At 35.0% G+C, this 19,198-nt stretch overlaps 1 protein-coding gene across 5 annotated transcripts in view; it reads left to right on the top strand.

The window, feature by feature from the left end:
- Window positions 1–19,198, top strand: part of CAPS2 (calcyphosine 2) — a 77,904-nt gene that overhangs the window by 3,794 nt on the left and 54,912 nt on the right. For 3 of the 5 annotated variants that reach the window (XM_074226175.1, XM_074226172.1, XM_074226176.1), the window contains exons 1-6: window positions 4,437–4,609; window positions 9,665–9,763; window positions 14,329–14,390; window positions 15,754–15,799; window positions 15,918–16,037; window positions 18,986–19,153. In XM_074226175.1, coding sequence (XP_074082276.1) covers window positions 9,683–9,763; window positions 14,329–14,390; window positions 15,754–15,799; window positions 15,918–16,037; window positions 18,986–19,153 — 477 coding nt within the window. In that variant the 5' untranslated portion in view covers window positions 4,437–4,609; window positions 9,665–9,682. Of the gene's footprint in view, window positions 1–3,860; window positions 4,010–4,417; window positions 4,610–9,664; window positions 9,764–14,328; window positions 14,391–15,753; window positions 15,800–15,917; window positions 16,038–18,985; window positions 19,154–19,198 lie in introns of those variants that run through there. The other 2 variants (XM_074226173.1, XM_074226174.1) reach the window with 2 other exon arrangements.

Below are 19,198 nucleotides of genomic sequence, written 5' to 3'. Positions count from 1 at the left end.
TCTCCAACAAAAAGTGGAATTGCAAAAAAGTTGGAATGAAATGGGACCCTGGTATTTCATTTAGCAGTTAATAAAAGAAGGTTAACAGAATAAAAATGTATTAGAAGGATACAAGGGCAACTAAGCTTCTACAGATATGTGGAGGAGGGTTGGATGTTCTGGTCAGCATGATAGAGATGACTTATGTGGTTTTTGGACTTCCATCAGATGGACCCCAAAAACACATAGGTGGAATTTTTTAGTCCTCTAGGTGACCAGGAAACCATGGCAACACAGCCTGAGCCCTGAGAAAACTGTGTCAAGGGAAGTACAGTTTTAGACTTATCCCCCTCTCCTCCTTACCTGTGCCCCTCCCATCTCCCCCACCCTCACACAAAATGTCTTTGTTTTGTTGCCTTATCCTAGGATCCACCCTAAAGTTGAACTATTAGTTCAATCACACAGAGTTACACATAGTATTAGCCTACCCTAGGGGAAGAAGAGAATTGAAACCAAGGGTAGGTTTAATTATTCTTCAATATAAAAGAAATAGGCCTGTTAAATGTATATTATTGCTAAGGTATTTAACAAAAAAAAAATCAATGACTTCCATTTCCTCACTTTGAAAAAAAGATTGATTGCTTGAAAGGGGGAAAATGAAACCTATAAAAGAGTCACATTTCTACTGAGGAAGCCTTTAGATCTGTCACAATCTAGTAGCTTGTGACAGGAAGTACCTCAGTAAATTTTCTTTCTACCTTTTGAACTATCTCATTCCAATCATTTCAGGAATATAAAACCCCTTAGAAATAGAATTATGTTGTTGATATGCTGAGGATTAGAAATTTCCCTTTGCAATTTTAAAACATTAAGTGATTTAAATTCATTATATGAATCAATTGCATTGTTTACTTTCATCTTGATTTTGGTATTAAAAGGAATTATCTAGGATACTACTGCTAACTGCTTTCAAATAAAAGCTTTTAGCAAATTAATTTAAAATGTTACATCATTCAGTACAATATATCAAGAAGTATCACTATTACAATGAAATATGCATAGTATACATGAGGCTCTTTGTAAACTCAGCTTATTCTCAAATACAACATGATCATTAATGTCTGTTTAAAAATTGTAATTGAAATTATGGTTTTCAATTTAATTTTTCAGAAATTGCATTACGCTTCCAAAGCACTATTAGAGCTATAATTTGTAAATCACACTCTATTTCTCCATCATATCTCTTTCTATCGTTCTCCATATTATTTCTAAGGTGGTTCTGTGGATGCTTAACTTGGAATCAAAAAGATTCCTCTTCATGATTTCAAATCTGAACTCAGATGCTTACTAGCTTTATGACTCTGGACTCAGTTTCCTAATCTGTAAAATGAGCTAGAGAAAAAAAGTATAAACTATTCCAGTATCTACCAAGAAAATCACCAAAATAGGATCATGAAGAGTCAGATATCACTAATCAACCACAATAGGAGATTTTAAGGAAGCTAGCTACTGATCAATGGATTCCTTTCTCACCCTCCCACAAATTCATTTGACAAGATTATAGAAGTTAGAGAGTAGGAAACAGAGAAAAGGATAATCCCCTTTTTGGATTCAGATGGAAGAATTAGCATATGAAAGGACAAGGAAAGTAGGTTAAGAACTACCCCCAACCCAGTATGCATGCTTCAACTACTTGTAACCACAACTGAGTTGAGTTGCAGGTGGATTATCAATGTGGAGCCCTCACACATCTCTGAACACTTCCATACACTGAGAAGTTCCCTATGACCTGTCAGCAAAATGTCAGAATGAATATCTACTTCCTTCAGAGGTGCCCTTTCAACAAAAATAAGGACTGTGTAATCTCATCAAGTTACTTGTGGAGACTCATCAAATTGATCACACATGCACACATTTTATATGGGGTGATAAATGAAATTGAAGAGAGGTAGATAACAAAAGATGTTATTGCATGAAAATGAGCATAAAGACAAATCTACACCCTGTTATCTTTTCTCTTTATAACTTTCTGACTCAGTTAAAAGAGCAGAATTAGTTTGCTGGATGTAGATCATATCTCTAATGGCCTTTGCAAAACATGCTTCCTAACTCTGGAGATGATCAACATAATTGAGGCAAGAAGCAGCTTTGTGACATGTGACCCCTGTATTTCTAATTCCTTTAGCACCATAAGAGTGGGAATTGAGGGCTCCATGTCCCCATCAGTCATGGAATTTTTTCTCAGATATACCCACTCAAATGGAGACTCCATATCCAGGAAGCAGAGTAAGATTCAAAGAGTTGGACACAAGGTTTTGTCCCAGTAGAGATACAGATTTGAGAAAGAAATAGTCTTGGCAATTGAGAATTGAGCTGTGGTGAGAAGCAGACCCAAGAAGCCTAGCCAGGGTGACAGGAAGCATTAGGGTCTTGTAGGAGTACCTGTATATTTATATTGATGCCTTCTCTTGTCACAGATGCCAATATATATATATATATATATATATATATATATATATATATATATATGTATATATGTATATATGTATATATGTATATATATGTATATATAATTTGTGGAAGAAATCTCCCAGGTTTATGGAAAGGAATGTTTGATGGCTAAAGTGCTTAATATGCCATATTAGTAAGTGCTTTTGCTTTGAGCAAATCATGTCAACTAGCTGACTTTTCCCAAAGAAATCTAGCCATTGTGTCCAACAATCAATCTTTCGAAAGCAATAAGCATGCCTAATAAAGCAAAGTTAGATAGCTTCAACAAAAACACTACCAATTTGCCTATATATAAAGTCTAACTTATCTATAAACATTAGCATTTATGACCCTGGACTCAATTTCCTAATCTGTAAAATGAGCTAGAGAAAAAAGTATAAACATTAACAATCATTTGTATAGTATGAACATATCACAGAAGAGCCGAATGCACATAACAACCAAACCAACAAAAATATATACTCACAAATGACCTTATACATACATTCACATGTATTGCAATGTTTCATTTTCATTGGTATCCGACTCTTCCTGATCTGATTTGAGGTTTTCTTGGTAAAGATTCTGGAGTGGTTTGCCGTTTCCTTATATCTCTCTTTACAGAGGAGGAAACTGAGGCAAATGGGTTTAAGTATTTTGCTTATACTCACACAGCTAGTCAGTGTGGGGCCCAGATCTGAATCAGGAAGATGGCTTTCTGATTCCAAGTCCAGTAATCTATCCCCTATGCCACCTAGCTGCCCAAATTACAGTGATAACATGTCATTATATGTAAGGCATAGTTAATCTGAAAATAATGCAGATTTCCTAGTCCTGGACTTTCATCATTACTACTCCACCCCATCCTCAGTTAAATTTAATTTCTTAAAGATATATTGCATTCAAATTATTCCTTGAGAATATTAGAGGATAAGCATGTTGTAGTAGTGAAACAATTATGGATTTGGAATGGAGATAGTTATTTTGTAGCCAACTTGCTTTGAGACTAAGAAAACCACTTAACCTTTCAGGACTTTAATTTTTCTTTATTTGTACCAAGAATTAATTGAACTGTATGACTTTTTAGGTCTCTAAGAGAGCTAGATTCTTTGGTGTGATTATTATTCATTTAAAGGAGACCTTCTTTTGTCCCTTCATTCTTTTTTTTTTTTTAGGTTTATTTATTTATTTATTTTTTGCAAGGCAAATGGGGTTAAGTGGCTTGCCCAAGGCCACACAGCTAGGTAATTATTAAATGTCTGAGACCAGATTTGAAACCAGGTACTCCAGACTCCAGGACTGGTGCTTTATCCACTATGCCACCTTAGCCGCCCCTATTTGGGGGTTTTCTTGACAGAGATCCTGAAATGATTTACGAATTTCTTCTCCAGCTCATGTGACAGAGGAGGAGGAGCTTGGGCAAACTGGGTTAAGCGATTTATCCAGAGTCTCACAGCAAGGAAGAGTGTGGGGACAGATTTGGAAGATTCCTGACTCCAGGGTCGCATTCTATCCACTCTCACTAAGCTGAAAGTTTAAGGTAACCTAAATCCCTTAGAGATTCAGAATCCGCTTTCAGATACCTACTAAATAGCCTCCCGCCATCCAGGACCTCTACCCCTATCTGCAGAGCAGATCACTTCAACCCCAGTCTAGGGCAGCTGAGGAGATAGATGTAGAAGAGCTTCTGACAGTGGGACTGCCAGGCTCTTTCAGGGTCTCCCGAAGGCTAGTGGGTAGGAGAGTGTGAGCAGGTCCCCACTTCTGGAGTGGGGTGGGTGCGAAGCCTTTGTGGGGTAGCGGAGGGGCAGATCATGAGAGGAAAGAGGCAGCCTCAGAGCCGGAAAGCCGACACTTCACTCTGTGCCAGGGAGCGGCTAGGAGGGTCTTGGAGCTCGAGAGGACCAAGCGTCCGGGCGTTGCTTAGCAACCAAGCAACACCCTGCCGGCTTCCCTGCCAACCAAAGCACAGAGCCAAGGAGCTTCGGTCCCTCTAGTCTCCCGCAGGTTAGTGCCTCCGACCCGCAATTCTGGCTTGTGCGGGAGTCCCAGGACTAGACAAAGCGCAAATTATCTCCAAGTGGGACTCCCGGAGGCAGAGGAAGAGACATTTTCCACCCTCCTCGTCCAGCCACTGCGGGTAGGGTTGAGTTACGCTCTGGGGTGGGGGGAAGATAGTCATACTGGGAACATTCCAGGGACCCTACATTATAATAATCTGAATGCCCCTTCCCCATTCCCCCTTAACCTTCCCCCGCCCCCAGGTGGGGAGAACCGACTGGTCTTTCTGGAAACTGCAAGCTGGAAACTATGGAAACTTTAGCTAAACTGGAAAAAAAAATCTTGGGGTAGTTTCTGGCTTATTTTGGCTTTTCTGGGACTTCTGGAACTCAGTACTACTGGAATAGCTTTTTAGTGAATACACTGGTGTGTTTGCATTTCCTTATTTCACTAAGTCCTTCCTTTTTCCCCTCCTGCCTCTACACCAGCTCTGTGCACCAGCAACCACCCAGCCCTGTAATCCCAGATAGGCCGCCCAATCCCACCGCCTTGCAAAAGTCTGGACACATATAGAAGTTTGTGGAGTTGGAAATACCTATGAGATTTTTTAAAAAGTGTGTCCAGGATTCAATTTTGAATCTCCCATTAACAGCAACAGCAGCAAAATATTGTTATTGGTGGTGCCTAAATATAGTCAAATATGTCCTTAGACTCATACTAAAAAGCAGAAATATCACCCTGCAGACAAAGGTCGACATATATATATATATATATATATATATATATATATATATACACAAATATATATATATACATGTATATAGTCAAAGCGATTGTTTTTCCTGTAGCAACATATGGCTGTGAGACTATAAGGAAAGTTAAGTGTTATAGAATAAAGGCTTTGTAATTTTGGTGCTGAAGAAGACTTTTGAGAGTCCCTTGGACAACTAGATCAAATCAGTCGATATTTAAATAATCCTTAAATTCAGGCTATTCACTAGAAGTTCCAACAGAGTCTAAAGGATAAATACTTTGGTCACATTAATAAGACTCATTGGAAAAGACCCTGATGTTGGGGAAAGACAGAACATAAAAGGAAAAGAGGATGGCAGAGGATGAGATGGATAGATAGATATTATGGAAACAATGGACATGAACTTGGAAAGATTTTGGAGATAATAGAGGATAGAAAGACCTGGCATACTAAACGGCATGAAGAGTTGGATGTGACTGAATGAAAAAGAATGACATGAACTTAGGCAAGTGCATATTTGAATATAATTGGACCAGAAGCAGGACTGTAACATTTTTGGTGGTTAGGTATAATAAGCTAAATTAAGGGTACATGGTTTTAAATAAATGTTTATCTTGTATTTCTTTTAGGATACCTAACTAATGACTTAGAGAAAGGATGAGAACTGAGTGCCATCTCTTTCTCTTTTTTTTGATTAACTTTTTAAAAAATTCTTTATTTACACATTATTAAAATATTCTTGTTATAAGAGTAAACATAATACCCCCTCCTCCCACAAAAATATAAAACCTCATGAGAAATAAAGTGAAAGAAAGAGAAAAAAAAATGTGTTTCAGTGTGTTCTGATACCATCAGCTCTGTCTCAGGTGAATTACATTCTTCATCATAAAATTACTTCCATATATTTCCACAGTTGCTGTTGCTGATTGTAATTCCCTCCATCTATTCCTCCCCACTACTAGGTATTATATTTTCTCTCTCCTTTCACTCTGTCCCTCTTCAAAAATGTGCTGTGGGGCAGCCAAGTGGTGCAGCAGACAGAGCACCAGCTCTGGGGTCAAGAGGCCCCAAGCCTACATTGAACCCCAGAGACCCAGCAACCACCCAGCCCTGTAATCCCAGATAGGCCACCCAATCCCACCACCTTGCAAAAAGTAAAAAAGGAAATGTGTTATATCTGATTATCCTCTACTATGATCTAGCTTTCCTCTATCACCCATATCCCCCCTCCCTGCCCCATGTTCCCCTTCTCTCCTTTTACTTCTAGATTTCTATAGCCTATTGAGTGCATATGCTGTTTCCTCTCAGAGCCATTTCCAATGAGAATGAAGGCTCCCTATTTACCCCCCCCTTCCCCCTTCCATACCATTGCAAAAGCTATTTCTTGACTTTCTTACATGAAATATTTTAATCTGTTCTACCTCCTTTCCTTTTCCCAAGAACTTTTCCTCTTCACCCATTGATTACATTTTTACAATATATTATACCTTCAAATTCAGCTCCCTCCTGTGTCTTGTTTATATAAGCTCCTTCTACCTGTTCTATTAAATGAGAAGATTTATATGAGTATTATCAGTATCATCTTTCCATGCAGGAATACATGCAGTTCATCATCATTAAGTCCCTCCTAATTTACTCTTCTCATCTATCCTCTCTATGCTTCACCTGAGTCCTGTACTGGAAAATCAAAAGCTCTGGTCATTTCAACAGGAACATTTGAAATTTCCCTGTTTCATTGAAAGTCCATCTTTTACCCTGGAAGAGGATGTTCAGTTTTGCTGGGTAGTTGATTCTTGGTTGCATTCCAAACTCTTACCTTCTGGAATATTACATTCCAAGCCCTATGAGCCCTTAATATGGATGCTGCTAAATCTTGTGTGATCCTGACTATAGCTCTATGATATTTGAATTATGTCCTTCTGACTGCTTGTAATATTCTTTCTTTGGCTTGGGAGTTCTAGAACTTGGCTGTAATATTCCAGGGGGTTGTTTTTTTGGGGGGGGGATGTCTTTTTGGTAGATTCTCTCAATTTCTATTTTTACCCTCTGCTTCTAGGGTATCAGGGCAATTTTCCTGTAGAAATCCTTTTAAAATGAAGTCAAGGTTCTTTTCCTGATCATGACTTTCAGGTAGCCCAATAATTTTTAAATTATCTCTTCTGGATCTGTTTTCCAGATCACTTTTTCTTTTCAATGAAATATTTCACCTTTTCTTTTAGCTTTTCATTCTAATAGTATTGAATTATTATATTTTGATTTTTCTCCAAGTCACCCTTTATTTTTTTTTATTTTTTGTTTTTTCAGGGTTTTTGCAAGGCAAATGGGGTCAAATGGCTTGCCCAAGGCCACACAACTAGGTAAATTACTAAGTGTCTGAGGCCAGATTTGAACTCAGGGACTCCTGATTCCAGGGCTGCTGCTCTATCTACTGCGCCACCTAGCCTCCCCCATCAGCTTCCTTTAGCTCCATTCTACATTTGAAGGCTTTGTTTTCCTCAGAGAGCTTTCTTATCTCCTTTTCCATCTGGCCAGTTCTGTTTTTTAAAAGCATCCTTCTCCTGAATAACTTTTTGAATTGTTTTATCCATTTGACCTAAACTAGTTTTTAATATGTTTTTTCTTCCATAATATTTTGGATCTCTTTAACTAAGTTGCTGACTATGTTTTTATGTATTTCCTGCATCTCTCTCATTTCTCTTCCCAATTTTTCTTCTACCTCCCTTACTTGATTTTCAAAATCTTTTTTGAGCTTTGAAATAGCCTGAGACCAACTTCCATGTTTCTTGGAGTCTTTAGATGCAGAAGCTTGGATTTGCTCATCCTTAGAGTGTGTGTTTTGGTCCCCCATGGAACCAAAGTAATTGTCTATGGTCAGGTTCCTTTTTTTTCCGTTTACTCATTTCCACAGCCTGTGCCTGGTTCTGGGGTACTTCCTGAGCTTTTGAGTATCATTGGGACACCCCCACAAGGACATCAGTTCCTTCAAGGCCTGCTCTTCTGGTCTGTTGAATGACCACAAGCTCACCCCTCTGCCATAGGGCTGTAAGGAAGGTCTCTGCTCTATGGGGGCCCCAGACTTCAACCAGGGTCAGAATAAATAGGGTCAAAGCCCCAGAGTCCTGTTCCAGGGACAGAGGACAGAACTTGGCAGTCTCTCTCCACTCCTTTACCTTCCATGGAGAACTTGGCAGTCTCTCTCCACTCCTTTACCTTCCATGGGCTGAGTGCTCAGGGACCAACTGCTGTGTGGCTCCACCAACCTGCTTCTGTTTCCTGGGATCTGGGCTGTGCTGAGGACCACAGCCATGCTGTGGAGGGCCATGCTGGCCTGGGCTTCATGCTAGCTCTGACAGAAGTCTTCCTGCTGATCTTCCAAGTTTCTCTTGGTGCTCGCTGGAGTGGCAGGTTAGGAAATTGCTTCTGCTGCCAGGCTCCGGGTGATCCAGGCACCCTGGGGCTGTTCCCAGAAGGCTGAAGCTCCTTTGCTCTGGTGTGCACTGCTGCCCCCTCCAACTACATGGAACAGAGCCTTCCCATTATTTTTCAGTTTACCTTGGTTTGGAAAATTGCCTCACTGTATCTTTCTGTGTATTCTGTCTCTTGAAAATTTAGTTAGAGTCATAATTGTAAGGTTTTTGAAATATTTTGGAGAGAGCTCCTAAGAAAGGCTATTCTGCTGCCATCTTGGCTCTGCCCCCCCCCCCCATTAAGAGTGTTATCTCTTTATTGCTATCATATACTTGCTGGCAAATCTAAGAAGTTCTTTTACTCTTCATAGGTGGAATTTTTAGACCCTTTGAAGGTTGTGGGAAAATAATTATTTGAGGAGATAGATGTAGGCCAGTTAGATTGGGGCTGGGAAGATACAGGAGTGGAAAATCTTGGGTGAGAACAGATCATGGAACATACGGAAAAATTGAGTCAAATAAATGTAAGGAAGTTGGGATTCTCATTCCATTCTTAAATAGTGAGTGAACTTTTGGACAAGAATGCATTGTTGGCAACATAAGAGGAGATAAAAACTTTTTAATAAAATTGCCAAACCTTGGGTAATTGAGACATTGATCTACATTTAAATTTAATTTATCCTCAAAATGGATTATTTTTTAGAAGCTTTCCCATTTTATGTTCTCTAACATACCCCCCTACTCACTGTAAGTACTTTTCTTCTTTTATTCACTATAGTGGGCTAAGTAATTAAACATAGCTGTAGACAAATGCATTTTCACCAATAGAAAAACATAGCCCTTACATTTTAAATTAAAAAGTGGTATTAAAAGGCTTTGGGAAAGTCAGTTGGAAGAATATATTTAAAGAAAGAGAAAAGAAAATGAGAAAGATGAATCAGGAAAGTGTCAATTATAATAAATTGCATAGTTCATTTATTCAGAGATTTGTATTGTATTTTACCTACTTTTTTTTTTTTTTACTATATTGCAGGACATAAATTGCATTTAAATGAATCTGGAGATTAAAGGAATTTCTGCTTCCCCTAAAAGTCTAACTCAGCAATTCTCTAAAAGCAAGAAGAATATGCAAGTATGTATTCTATAAGTTGCAATTCAAATAGTATTTTTATTGTTATGTAACAGTCTTTTATTATTTAAGTCATAGTATTTTGGAAGGAACTTTGGTTAGGAAATTTGCCTCTAAATCATGTGTGCTTGGGAAATAATTCATTTTGCCACAAGTATTTATTAAAAAGTGATGCACATCTGTCACTTAATCTTCCTGGACCCCGGTTTACTTAGTTTTTAAAATAAGGAAAGAGTCTTTGCCAGCTAAAGTATTCTGGATGACTTAGGGAAGCTCATCCTATTTTCATGAAGATATATTGGGGAGGGGGTTCTCCCTTTAGTGGCACAAATCACAACCCATCCATGACTTCTGATTCTGTGTGACTTTTTTCTATATCATTCCATAAATCATCCACAGAGATCTCACTCTACTTCCTATTGTCTTCCATATACTTCCTAGTATATTCCATATCACATTGTGTGATACCAACAGAGGGCATCACCCATATATATATATATAAATATATGTATATATATATTTCATTTTCACTTTCATTTATATATATCCTCCCTCCTCCCCCTCCCCCTCTCCCCCCCCCCTTCTTCTTCTTTCTGCAAGGAAATAGAATTAAGTGACTTACTCAAAGTCACACAGTTAGGTAATTTTAAATGTATAAGGTCAACTTTGAACTCAGGTCCTCCTGCCCCAGCCTCTTCTAATGGTACAGATGCATTCTGTGCTCTGGGATCAAGTCTGCTGGAAGTTTAGCTGTTTTCTTGGTCTTTTCACATGTCAATGAATTGTATTCCAATCCTCAAATCCCTTACTAGATAAAATTAGTACCAAAGTTTTATATCCTTTCAAATGAACTACTTGAATATTTGAGCAGCTCACCCTTCCTTCTCATTTTTTCTGTTACCTGACCTTTTAATTTTCAAAATTTTCAAATTGTGAAAGAGGTATATCCTTACACATTCATATGCCATACTTTTTTGTATTTTTCTGTTTACCATAATTTTTCAATTATTCCCTAATTGATGGGGGACCTGTTTCCAATTTTTTTTTTAAACACAAAGAATTCTGTATTGGATTTTTTGGTTGTATGTATTGGATATGTGTGTCCTTTATAGCAATGTTTTACATCTGAGGAATGAATCTAGTGTTAGCATATCTGGGTTTAATTATATTTGGTCATTTAAATTAGTTTTCTTGGATAATTCCAAATTGATATCCAGAATGATTGTGCCATTCCACAGTTTTAGACAATGTGTTAAAGTTTATTTTTCCAAATACCCTCCAACATTGATTTCCCAATTTGAATAGAGTGAAACAAAAATAAAATAAAAGCTTTCTTAATTTAAATTTCTCTTATAATCAGTGATTTCAAACATGTTTTGTTCTAATTTTCTTTTATTTTGTATAGCAGAATTCATAATTTTGTCTAGTTTTGTGCTTTTTGTTTTCATTAATATATATTTTAGTTTCATGGAATCATAATTGTTTTCTTTTATGACTTAAAGTATCCCTCCTCTACTTAAGAATGATTCTTCTAACTTTGGTTATGGAAGATCTCTATTTTCTTTAAAGCCATCTCTTTCTGATGCAGCATGTTGGGGATTGATATTAGGAATACAAATATAATGATTGAGAAAGTAATTTGATATGAAAAAAAACTTGACAGATCTTGTCTATGTATTTATGTGTGTTTGTTATTTCCTTCCCTCAATGATCTGGTTTAATTAAGGTCTTTCACTATACTTCCTTTCAATTTATTTTCTCTTTCTTGTTTCTTGCTGCTATAAGAGATTCCACTGTCTACTATAAGATCTTACAAATAAATTTAAATTTTAAAGAGATGATGCCCTCAAGTTTTCTTTTTTTCTTTTCTTTTCTTTTTCCTTTTTTAGGTTTTTGCAAGGCAATAGGGTTAAGTGACTTGTCCAAGGTCACACAGCTAGGTAATTATGAAGTCTGAGGTTGGATTTGAACCTAGGTACTCCTGATTCCAGAGCAGTACTCTATCTACTGTGCCACCTAGCTGCCCCCCCTTATTTTATTTTATTTTATTTTATTTTTGGTTTTTGCAAGGCAAATGGGGTTAAGTGGCTTGCCCAAGGTCACATAGCTAGGTAATTATTAAGTGTCTGAGGCCACATTTGAACTCAGGTACTCCTGACTCCAGGGCCTGTGCCCTATCCACTGCACCACCTAGCCACCCCCATAGTTTTCTAATGGGCAAGAAAATTAGATATTTTCTGGACTAGAGGGTTTCAAGGATCTTTCAGATGTTACAACTGATTTAAATCATTTAAATTTCTTTAGGAAATAGTTTATCTGTGACTTTTATTTATTTCCCATTTTTCAATGTCAACAACTCATTTAGATAGGCCACTTTGGAATTGCCTTGATTGTATGCTTTATTGTACATCTTGTTTTCTTCTTTCAATTCTCCTAATTTGATATTGATTTTGATCTTTAGTAAATATTTTGACTTTACAAAATACAACAGATTCATAAATGACTTCTAGGTCAATAACTAGTTTTCTATTTAAATTGTTTTTATTTTTTAATTTATTTGCGTGTTTGTCATATCTTGCATCTTTTGACTTTTTTAACATAAAATATTCCTGACACTGGACAAGAGTTCTGTTTAATTTGTCAACCTTTAGGCTTTCTTATTTCTTACTCCTGAACTTTATTTTACAATAAAATTTTCACTGTTCTCTCTATGCCTACCTTCTCATTGAAGTCCCTGAATATTAAAGTATGTCATGATATGCTTTGGAATGAAAGGATTGGGAGACAGAGGTCTCAGTCTAGAGAACCTTACCTCAAAGCTGATACCAATAGGAAATTGCTCTATGATCCAAAAGGAAATGTAGTATAGCCAGGATCAGTGAAATGAAGGTATTTTCTAAGTTAATCAATAAAGTAATGTATGAGGATTATATTTTATTTTCAGAATATTTTAATTAAAAGATTTGTGACTGCTGATTTTCAGCAAAAAGTGATCAAATGATTACTAGAAGAAAAGCACTGTACTAGTAATGAGCAATTCAAGAGAAGCTGAACAGATTCTTGAGAAGTGTATATCTAAATGGAATGGGAGTGTCATGTCTGCTAGCAAAGATTTAGAAGTTAGAATGTTTAATCTTTTGTTTCTAGGGACATATTTTTAGATTAAAAAGTAAACTACAATAGTAGTGTTAATTCACTGTGAATATTCAAATATCACTTAGTTCCTAAAGAATGATAGAAACTTTTTCTAAAGAAACTTGCAATTTAATATAATGTGACATTCAAATTACATATACTGTGTGTATATATATATATATATTATATATATATTTATATATATGTATATATATATATATATCTTATAAGGATTCTTTCAGGAAATTCTTTTTATTCTTGATTGGTCAGGAAGAACCTCCTTTACTTTGGAAAAACTGAAGATTAGGAGTTCCCTCTACTGGTCATCTGTGTCATTTATTTGTTCTAATGTATCTCATTTTAAATTGAAAGCAAGATTCCCCATAAGATGTATATATAAGTACAGGAATCTCAGCATGTATTAAATTTCTGCTGCTTACATCTCTTAATGTAAAGAAAAATGATTCCTTCTCTTTATAAAAGATCTTTTCCTTTCAATTCCTAAGTTCCCAAATGTTAGTTCATTCTATTACTACAATATATAGCAATGGAATATACTGTATTTGTCTTTTCTGCATTTATTTTTCAAACTTTCTTTTATCATTTCAGGAATTAAATGTGATACTTCTGCTCTTGAGTTTTATCTTACATTGTAAAACTAATTTTTATAAAAGTTACACCTGAGAGTTTCAATTCTTTGAACTAGATGATAATACAGTATAATCAGAATGCAATTAATAATTGTCTTTGTTGAATTATAAAAAAGAGGGATGATATTTTAGGATATGTAGTTATATAGATTGGCTTTATATATACATAATAGGCTATTTATACATGCATATATGTGTTTGTCTATAACTATATTATATATTGTTTTCTTATTAATGTGGTCTCTTGGTGATTTTACTAGTCTTTTCCTAAGTTTTTGACTAATAGTGGTCATTTCTTAATCTATTATAGCCAATACTTAACCAAATTTGAACTCAAGAATTTGAGTAATCAATGACAGAAATACAGTTTTGGACAGATCAGTCTTGCTAATAATTTCATTAGGTTAAAGAAATTTTTGAAAGTGTTTTTTGATAGGTACATCTGTCACTGAAATAATGTGTTTTGTAACATTTATAAAGTAAAATGCCAACAGTAGTTAGTGGGCTTTTTATTTTCTATCTTGAGTATTTAATTATAATTTTATAAAAGTAGACCTAAAATAGTTTTCAAAATCATTGGTTCTGTGAATATATAATATTTTGCATAACTTTTCAAGCTTTTTGAAATAAAAAATTATCATGTACATACACATATGCATATGAATATAGTTAGGCACATGATAATTGTATTTACTATATAAGGTATTATTTGACTTTTTTTTAAAGCAAAGAAATTTTGAAGAACAAATTAATATGTGTGTGTTCTCAATTTCAAATTTAAAGAAACCAAACAAACAGGGATGGAGACCCAGATTGTGGGTCAGCCGTAGTCCACGTCCATCTGAGTAAGTATTTTTATTTTTCAAGTATGTTTATTAAGTATGTGAATCTTACTATTATACAAATTTAATAGTTAGAATAGAAGTAGCACATTGTACTAGAAAGAGCTTAAGACTGGGAGATAGAAGCCTTGATCTGTCCCCTTTAGGCCTCAATTTCTTTATAAATAAAATGAGGATGAGGGGTGGCTAGGTGGCATAGTGTGTAAAGCACCAGCCTTGGAGTCAGGAGTACCTGGGTTCAAATCCGGTCTCAGACACTTAATAATTACCTAGCTGTGTGGCCTTGGGCAAGCCACTTACCCCATTTACCTAGCAAAAACCCCTAATATACATACATATATATATATATATATATATATATATATGTAATAAAATGAGGATGGAACTGATCTTTAAGCCTTTTCCTGAGAGCACCCCATTTTCCCATCATCAATCTCTTAGGTATTTTTTTGCCCCTAACATTTTGAGTCTAATAATTCTGGTGATATTTTCAGTGCTTTTCCATTTACAAGAAAAAGTTAATGGCTTTATGAAGTTTAATTTTAAAATAATAACTATAACTATATATATATATATATATATATATATATATAGAGAGAGAGAGAGAGAGAGAGAGAGAGTTCTACAGCATTTTGTTGTCATTTTTTTCAATTATTTCGCTAAGTTTAGGCATAAAAAGTTATTTTTTAAATTCAGGTATTCAAATATTATTAAGATTTATGATAACTCTGGGCCAGTTAGGTGGCAAAGTCGATAGAGCGCCAGCTCTGGAGTCAGGAGGGACCTGAGTTCAAATTTGGTTTTAGACATTTAATAATTATTTAGCAGGTGTGACTTTGGGCAAGTCATTTAATACTAATGCCTTGCAAAAATAAATAATTAAAAATAATTATGATAACTTTTTCATGAGGTTTTTGTGAATTACATGGTCTTTAAGCATTTATTACCTCATTGGAGTTTCATAATAACTTTGCGAATTATGAAAATGTTCCCATTTTATAGAAGAGGAATCTGAACCTCAGAATAATTAACATATCCAATTTGACACATTTGCTAGATCTCAAATGTAAATTTTCAGGATATTAAGCTGTGATCTTTTTCCATCCTAGGAATCACATTTTTTCTTAGTTGAAAAAAGTTTCTTCGACCATAGAAATCAAATACTTCACTAGAGTTTTGGCTCATAGATATAGAGAACAGAATTAGACAGGCTTAGAAGATAATTGTGGTTGTGTGGCAATGGATGACAATCGATCTTTTTATTCTATATATATTCAATATTTAAGTATATATATATATATATATATATGTATTTGAACACACACATAGAAACAAAACTATGTTAATCATATTTTATTTCCTTCAGTGTTCCACAACTTGATTTTGGGAGACTGACAGACTCTGAGGATGAGGTATTTGGATTTTTGTGTGTTTGGGGGGGCAGTAGACATGTCTACATGTATGTGCAGTGAATGTTAGAAAGAAATACCATCTTTAAGTTATAAATTATCCTGTTTGACTTTATTTTAGGACGATCCCATGAGTCTTCCTCTTAATAGAGTTCATCTTAATTTTGATGTACCATGTTCATCCTCTGCTATTAGTTGGGGAACACACTTGCCTTATATTGATGATCTTTCAAATGAGCAGGTTAGTATTTGTCAGTAGATCAATGGTTTTTATTGAGCACCTACTATTCTCAGTGCTTAACATGATGATAATCCAAAGAGGGGCAGAACATTGTCTTTCCCCTTGAGAAACTCACGATCTAATAGGAGAGATAATAAGAAAACAAATTTGTACAAAGCAACTATGCATGGGATAAATAGGAAATGATTGGTGAAGGAATGATTTTAGCATTAAAAAAGATCAGGAGAGGTTTTCTGTAGACAGTGAGATTTTAGCTGGAGCTTGAAAGAAGCTAAGGAAGTCAGGAAGCAGAGGCAAAGAAGAAGGGTCTTCCAAATATAGGGGGACAGCCAGAGAAAATAGCTGGATTCTGGCAGGTGAGAGTGGAGCAGTCAGGAGGCCAGTATTATTACTGGGTCAAAAAGGACATGATGGGAAGATGGGAAAGATGAGAGAGAGCTAGGTTATGAGGGGCTTCAAACTCTAACTAAAGGATTTTATTTATATTTGATGGTGGATGTGATAAGGAGCCACTGGAGCTTATTGAGTAGAGGTGACATGATCAGACCTGAAGTTTTAAGACAATCCCTGGTGGATGAGTGGAGGATGGACTTGAGGTAGATAGACCAAGCTATTGCAATAGGCTAGCAGAGCAGAAAAGGAATCTGTTGGAGAGATATTGCAAAGGTAAAATCTACAGATATTGGAAACTGAATATGGGGTGGGCAGGAGATAATGAGTAGTTAAAGAAGATTCCTAGGTTGTAAGTCTGGGGGGATTGGGAGGATGGTGGTGCCCTTGACAATGAATAGAATAATTTGGAATTAATGGGAGGGTTATAAGGCTAAGATAAGGATTTCAGTTTTGAATATGTTGAATTTAAGATGTCTACTGGACATTTAGTTTGACATGTCTGAAAGATGGAGATATGTCTGAAGGAGAGTAGAGAAGATTAGGGCTATATAAGATGATTTGAGAATTTTTAGCATAAAGTTGATAAATCTGTGGGATCTGATAATCCATTATTGAACCTTTGATAACTGATATTCAGTGTGTAGGTGCTTATATTTGTATTTGATTGTCTTTATTTTTAATTTATAACTGAAATTTAGAAACAATAGAATGTATGAGATGATTAAAAATTGCTTTAAATGCAACTTAAAATGTAGTATCACTTTTTAAAAATGTTATAATAAAGAAGATAAACAAATTCATGGCCTGAGATACCAAAAATTGTTCATATATTGGACCAGATCCTGTTGATAGAGTGTTTACTCTTGTGTTAGATGTTTTGAAAATTTCCCTTCAGTTAAGAGGGTATAGTGAATTAAATAATTGCTCCACTGGAGCAACTAGAGATTTAACCCCAGGAAGGAACTTATTTATCAAGCCAAATTCACTCTATTATTTTAAAAATTCATCTCAGTCCATGAGTGGCAAAATTTAAATTTTATTTTCTTGTAATAAATTTGGTAAAATTAACCTTTTTAAAATAACATTCAATGAATTTTTAAAGGTTGATAGTTGAATCTGTTAAACCTTTTTCCAATTTAAGGAAGAAAAAAATGACTTTTTTTTGGTAAATCAATATATATCCATTTCCATGATGTCCTGTTATATTTTTTAATAGAATCTTGCAAATAGATGCAACTTTGCCCATAAACTACCACTGATTTCAGTAAAAAAAAAAACCCTTTATTTCATATTTTTTACAAAGTATGATTTTGTTAATTTGGGTCCTAACTTTCTCCATTATGTGTCACAACATCTTTCATTTTTTTTAGTAAGCATTTATTAAATGCTTACTATGTTTCCAGGTACTATAATAAACTGCTTGACCTATAAAGACAAAAACAGAGTAATAATAACAATATTTGTTTAATGCTTTCTATGTGCTTGGCTTTACAAGGGCTTTACAAATATTATTTTATTTTATCTTCACTCTGGGAGATAAGTATTCTTACTTCCATTTTACAGATGAAGAAACTGAGGGATTAAGTGTCTTGCCCTAGGTCACACAGTTAAAAGTGTATGAGTCTGGATTTGAATTCAAATCTTTCTGAATCCTGACCTGATACTTTATTGCCTGTCACTCCCCTAAACTCCCCTTTCTTTAACAATCCCAAATCCTTTTACCTAATAGATGATTTTCATGAATTACAATGTCAATTGTCATTGCCATAAAAACCTAAACTAAAATTAAATCTTTTCAGGGCTAATTTTCTGGTGATGAATGTCTCCAAATATAACTAGATTGATTCTTAAATGAAAAATACAAGGTTTGTTGTCAGACTATCCTCAGAGCCCTTCTATTTTGGTATTGTATTTGTCAAAGCTTTGCTCTCTGTTTGGTATCATCTTTGAGAACCCCAAGAACACTCTGCTGTGGAATTGGAATGAATCCTTACTAAAGGAATCTAATTTTTTTAAAAAAAGGAAAAAACAGATGAAATGGAAATTGGAAAAATCCTATCTTTTCAGTCATTGTTCATTTTTAGGTTTTAGTGTGTAGGTTTTAGTCATTGATTTCATTGATTGATATGAGAAATAAATAGGCTTTAGACACGGAAAAAAGATGAGGAAGGGAAGCAGAGAATGATAATAAGAGTTAAAAAAATAAAATCAAAAGAAGACATGAAAGTAGAAAATAATGTGAAGTGTTAGAAAAATCACTGGATTTTTTTTTTTTTTGAAATTCCTCTTCTGGAGATTGACATTGTCATGATTTCTTTTGAAAATAGACAATTAAGAAGTTGTTTCTATCAAGAAATCAACAAAAACCTTATAGGGAATTTAATGCTTTGTCATTTAGATTCTTTTACAAGATTGTAAGATCCTATTGATTTTCTCTAAATGGCTAAATTGTAGAAGCATTAAAAAAAACCTTGTTATTGTTTTGGTATATGTTTTAAATAATCTCTTGATGAGTGTGATTTTAGTGAATATTATCATTTTATTTCCTCACACAGAAAACAATACCAGAAAATTTGCCACTGCCAACTCAGAAATACAAGCAAAAATATCAGCAATATCAAACAGAAATGAAAGAAGGATATAAACGATATAGTCAGATGAATTCAGAGAAGAACCAGTCAGATGTTTCATGGCAGAAATCTCCAAAGATTGTATATGAAATGGTACTATACCATATCTTTATAATTTTCCATGAAAGTTTTGAATAT

The sequence above is a fragment of the Macrotis lagotis genome, chromosome 2, assembly GCF_037893015.1.
Source record: "Macrotis lagotis isolate mMagLag1 chromosome 2, bilby.v1.9.chrom.fasta, whole genome shotgun sequence".
In the NCBI taxonomy this organism is placed as follows: Eukaryota; Metazoa; Chordata; class Mammalia; order Peramelemorphia; family Peramelidae; genus Macrotis; species Macrotis lagotis.
This window is presented reverse-complemented; position numbering and strand designations above follow the sequence as displayed.